Below are 5,155 nucleotides of genomic sequence, written 5' to 3'. Positions count from 1 at the left end.
TTGTATCCTTTCTGTTATCTTAGATAAGCATATTATTAATGTAATAGCAATTGTCTCCATTCTGGTAGCTGTGGTAAATGTATTGTTATCATTATAGTAGTTGTATCCTTTCTGTTATCTTAGATAAGCATATTATTACAGTTATAGCCACCTTCTCCATTCCTGTAGGCAAGGTAAGAGTATTGTTTTGGTGGTACCTGCTCCATTATATATAACAGATAATCCTCTGTCTTGTAACAAGGGTAAAAACTATCTTGCTGATATTCTTTTTAGTAAGTAGTAAAGAAATCATTGTGAATGTCTGATCTTTTGTTAAGTGTAATAAGAATATTATTCTACAGACTATTTTCTTCCACAGAATATAGTAGAAGTACTATCTTACTGGTTTTCCTCTGGTAACTGGTGTTGAAAACAGTGTCATAACAGTTGTTTACTTTCTTGATAATGGAGCTGAGAACATTGTAGCTACTGTCTACTTTGTACTAAGTTGGGGTAGGGGCATTATGAACAGTTTGGGGAAGCAGTTGGAAAATTTCTCTCTCAAATATCTACACTTGAATGGCAAGCTGGTTAATATTTCAAGCATTTAATGCTGACTAACGTTAATTTTTATTTCTAGCTCAGCTTGGATTTTTCATTCAGATTTTGATAGTTATTTATAAGATAGTAGGAATACCAGATATGATAAACCAAATACTGTTATTGTCTCTGTCTTTAGGGTAGTGGTTGGTGGAAGTATGAATTTTGTTATGGAAAGAAGGTGGAACAGTATCATGAAGTAAGTCCAATCTATTTCTAAAGTTGTGGGAATAAATAATATAGGTATCGTAGTGTGTTTTTTAAATAAAAAGACTGGCTTAACTTTTTGAAGTATCTACATGTAAATATATATATATAGTTGATGTGAGAAGCCAAGCAACAACTTTGTAATACACAACGATTAAATTGGGACAGAGCTGTCCAGAATGGCATTCCACCCTCTTGAAGATTCAAGCCATTCCAGGTCTTCTGATTGGAATCTCAAAGTTGGTCACAAAAGGGAGTTCCACCCCTTTTAAAATCCCAATTTCACCACTAATAACACATTATATGGATATCATCAGTAGGGCTGAGTATTTCAAAAATTCAGGCACAGCATCTTATTAATCAACAGGACTAGCCCTTTATAGTATGTTGTAGTTGTTGCCTTATATGGTGAAACATCTACTTTGACAAATAATGTTTTACAGTTTTGCATGCTACTAAGTCCACATCAGGAAATATCTTTTTAAAGACAAAAACTGGGAAAAGTCAGTGAATTTCATATTTTGTATTCTTGGACAGAGAAACATTAGTGAATTTCATTTAGTTAAGTGATGCTTTTAGTACAAAGCTGGTAAAAAAATGAATTCTTGTTAGAGTTAAAAATCACATACAAGTTAGTTCTGGTGCATTTAACATATTAATATATGTATTTTATGAATAAACTCTGTTTGGTTTATATATATATGTTTTTTGTTTACTGTTAATTGCGTTGGAGTAAGAAAGCATTGTTATTAATAGATTACCTAAAAAATAACTAGGTTTCTACCTAAACAGAACATAAAGACTGGATAAGGCATCATCTCCCTAAACCTAGAATTGTTCAACTACTGCCTAAAAGCCCTTAACAAGTTACTATTTAGAGATAGGCTGTCTCCATTAAATAAGTTTTATTTTTTTTTTATCATAAAATGTTTTTCATTTGAATGCATTAATAAAACAGCCTATGCCAATAGTCATTGGAGTAAGCCATACCTTGGGTATGTTATGTCATTGACAGTTCAAAGAGATAACATATCTACTCAGTTTTGGTGAGTTAAAATTTTTCTTTCATGTGTGTACTTATATTTATTCAATCAATTATTAAAAATAATTAATAATTATATAACATCATAACTTATCAGTAATTTTGTTTTAATTTCTTATAAAAACAAGATATACATCACTAAGCATTGCCAATAGCACACAATGCTCAGTACCGCTTGTGCAAGGGTAGTTAGCTGGTGATATCTCCAAGACACAGGTATAATATCACCAGTAATAGTTAATAAAACTCATATGAAACAAAATATGGGTGGTAGTGTATAATATCAGCAATTTGGCAATAAGGTTTTAGGGGGAAAATATAAAAATATTGAAATATGGAATATTTCATTGATATTAATTAATAAAATAAGGGTTTCCAAGAATATGGCACTATTTGTCATCCATGAATCTTTGTAGAAACACTTGAACTTACACCACTGAATAATTGAATATATCATTTTTATCTAATAATTATAATTTAATACATTAGATATCTGAGTAACATATTAAGAAAAACAAGATGCTAAGGGCAGGAAAGAATAAGTAAAAATGAGCATATGCAGCTTGACAGAATCGGATAAATAGTTTTGGTATTGTTTTGAAAATATGGACTTTTAGACCACAATATACTCTTGAGATAGAGATATTACTTATTTTGGAGATTGTGTACCACTAGTGTGGTCAAGTATGAACAATAACTTAGTATTTGTTATATCCAAATTCAAGGACAATACCAGAACAGTAATAAAGTGAGTAGTTTTACTTAGTAGCTGTTTTTATTTAATGTAATAAGCAACATTGTGTAGTGACAAAATGTAAAACTTGACACTCAAGTAGTGTGATACTGTAATGCAATACACTTGCAACAATGAACATGTTTGCATACAGTAATAATTGTGTCTTGTGCCAGTTACTGTAGCCTTCACAGGTATGATTTTACATCGTCACGACATAGGAATAATGTAACTATAAACATTTTGAATGCTTTATCAGCAGGTCTGCTTCTGTGTATGAAGTGTCCTGTACGTATGATTAGAACTTACAACTTTATTATTTGTAAATATAATCTGGTGATCTCATGAACAAATGGAATTTGAGTAAATCTGAAAATATTTTCTTTAATGTGATCAATCATTAAGATATAATCAGGTTAACTGAGAGATTATATCAGAAGTGAATTTGATATACTAAGTTTCAAACTACGTGCAGAAATAATACAATGTGTTCTAGATCAGTGCAGTTGTTTGTAGATATCGGAAATATGAGTTTATTACAGTGTATGATTAATAACAAAGTTCTGTTTGCTTTTGTGCATGCACACACATCAGAAAATATTGCTTTAATAAATACTTTACATATGAGAAATGTACTTGTTAAAGAATATTCCATTTTACAACAGTAAACAAGTTCCTTCCAGGTATTAAGTCAAAACATAATAACCACAAATGATAAAATCTATAGTGTTGTTTATGCTGTAGTAATGTACTTGTGATTTAAATCAAAATTATAGTGTGATCAGTATACAATATCATAAACAAATGGATAAACCGCCTTTGTTGTGTATGTTCTGATATAGTATCGATAATTCAAGAATAGCATGACTGATCCTACAGAAACTTTGCAAGATGACATTTAAGCAGACTGACTCTTAACATACAGCCTTTCTTGTCTTTATTAAACGATATGTGAATAATGTTTGCAGTGTCATATATTTTAGGTAATAGTTCAATGATGCATTATAAGAATAGATCAAATAATTACAGAATTTCATCCTGCTCAAAGTTTGAGAACCATGTATTGGCTGTCTTCATCATAACCTTGATGGGTTTGGTTAGCCTGGTATGAATGTATGTACTCTTTTTTTCTCACTTTATAATAACTTATTTTAAACCCACAGGAAAAATCTGGTAGTCGAACTACCATTCTTCTGGGCCAATGGAACTCCAAGAATCACTTAGCATGGATCAGGGCAAACCCTCAGAAACGTCCAAAACAGGGAAAAGTGCACAGGTACCTTTAAATAACTTTGTTGCTAATATTCTGAGCATTCACATTAGATAAAACAAAAAAATGCACTGTTGAATGTCTGTATACTCATAATATCATTAATTACAGTAGTACTTAATAGTAGGGACCGTCATGAAACAAAATGTTGGCCATAAAAATAGCCAATTTAAAACCACTTTTAAAATGTCTTAATATCAATAATGACTATTTCACAGTATTTGCTGAACAAAACTAAAACTTATTGTACTTATAAAAATGCCTAAATCGCTATATCTGTGTTTATGGAGTGAATCAGAATTTCACTATTTGAACGAATTTTCATCTAAATAAATAATTTTTCCAGACAAGCGTAAAGAAAAAATGATGAACCTTATTGCTCTACTTCTTTCATGGAACTTCTATATCTGGGGTGCCAATGATTTCTTTCTTGTACCGAAAAGGATACTAGTGTATAAGTATAAAACAGACGATGCTCTATTTTGGACATATAATTAGATTTGAGAGTAAGATAGTAGAGATCCTGATGAGTAAAATTGACTCAGGTTTACACGCCCCTCACACTTGGTATTGCTCTTGCATAAAAATTATAGCTAATAAAAGAAAACAAACAAGTATAATAAAAAATTTTGAAATTCTATAAAGACAAGTAGGGATTGTTATATATGTAACCTACCTAGCTATAGTAATATAGAAAGTTCCAGTAAGGCACTCTCTCCACTCACAAGATTAGCTTTTCTCGTTTTGTGCTGCCCTCTGTATGCAAACTTTTTCAAAAACGCATGCCACAAGCCTTTATTATCCCTCTGTTGGAATCCAAAGTTTGAACACGTCTCACATGCAAATCATAATGCTTCACCTCTCCCTCTAAATGCCACTACCAAACTATCACTTCACGTTTGGCAGCTGTCAAGTTCATACGTTTATTACATTGTTCAGTTACCTTGAAGTGGTTTATTATTTCATTTTTTCATATTTTCTTACCTTTATTTACTACACTTCACATTTGTGGAGTTAATATATTATTAAAGCATTACTTCCTCATGTTTGCCACTTTATCCCACTTATGAATTCCGAAGTTATAGTCACCACTTCCGGTACTTTGCCAGCATCTGATGCTGTATTTTTAGCCATGGGCATGGGCGACCCATTAGGGGATATATCTTCGCTGATTCACCAGGAGATTGAGTGGTATATGAGCCAACATCTCTCGTCTACTTCTGCCCCAATTTGGGCAGTCTGGCGATGATTTTGATCATTTCCGACCCCCCCCCCCGATTTGCTGCACCTTCCCATTCACTACCTGCTGATTCAGCTTGTCCAT

General features: G+C 32.1%; 1 protein-coding gene across 3 annotated transcripts in view; it reads left to right on the top strand.

The window, feature by feature from the left end:
• Positions 1 to 5,155, top strand: part of LOC106467753 (endoplasmic reticulum lectin 1-like) — a 36,751-nt gene that overhangs the window by 21,971 nt on the left and 9,625 nt on the right. For all 3 annotated transcript variants that reach the window (XM_013928130.2, XM_022395943.1, XM_013928129.2), the window contains 2 exons: positions 719 to 778; positions 3,725 to 3,837. In XM_013928130.2, the coding sequence (XP_013783584.1) occupies positions 719 to 778; positions 3,725 to 3,837 (173 nt within the window). The remainder of the gene's footprint in view (positions 1 to 718; positions 779 to 3,724; positions 3,838 to 5,155) is intronic.

This window comes from Limulus polyphemus, unplaced genomic scaffold (assembly GCF_000517525.1).
Source record: "Limulus polyphemus unplaced genomic scaffold, Limulus_polyphemus-2.1.2 Scaffold2730, whole genome shotgun sequence".
Lineage (NCBI taxonomy): Eukaryota > Metazoa > Arthropoda > Merostomata > Xiphosura > Limulidae > Limulus > Limulus polyphemus.
The sequence above is the reverse complement of the archived record's forward strand: the minus strand, read 5'-3'. Positions and strand labels throughout refer to the sequence as shown.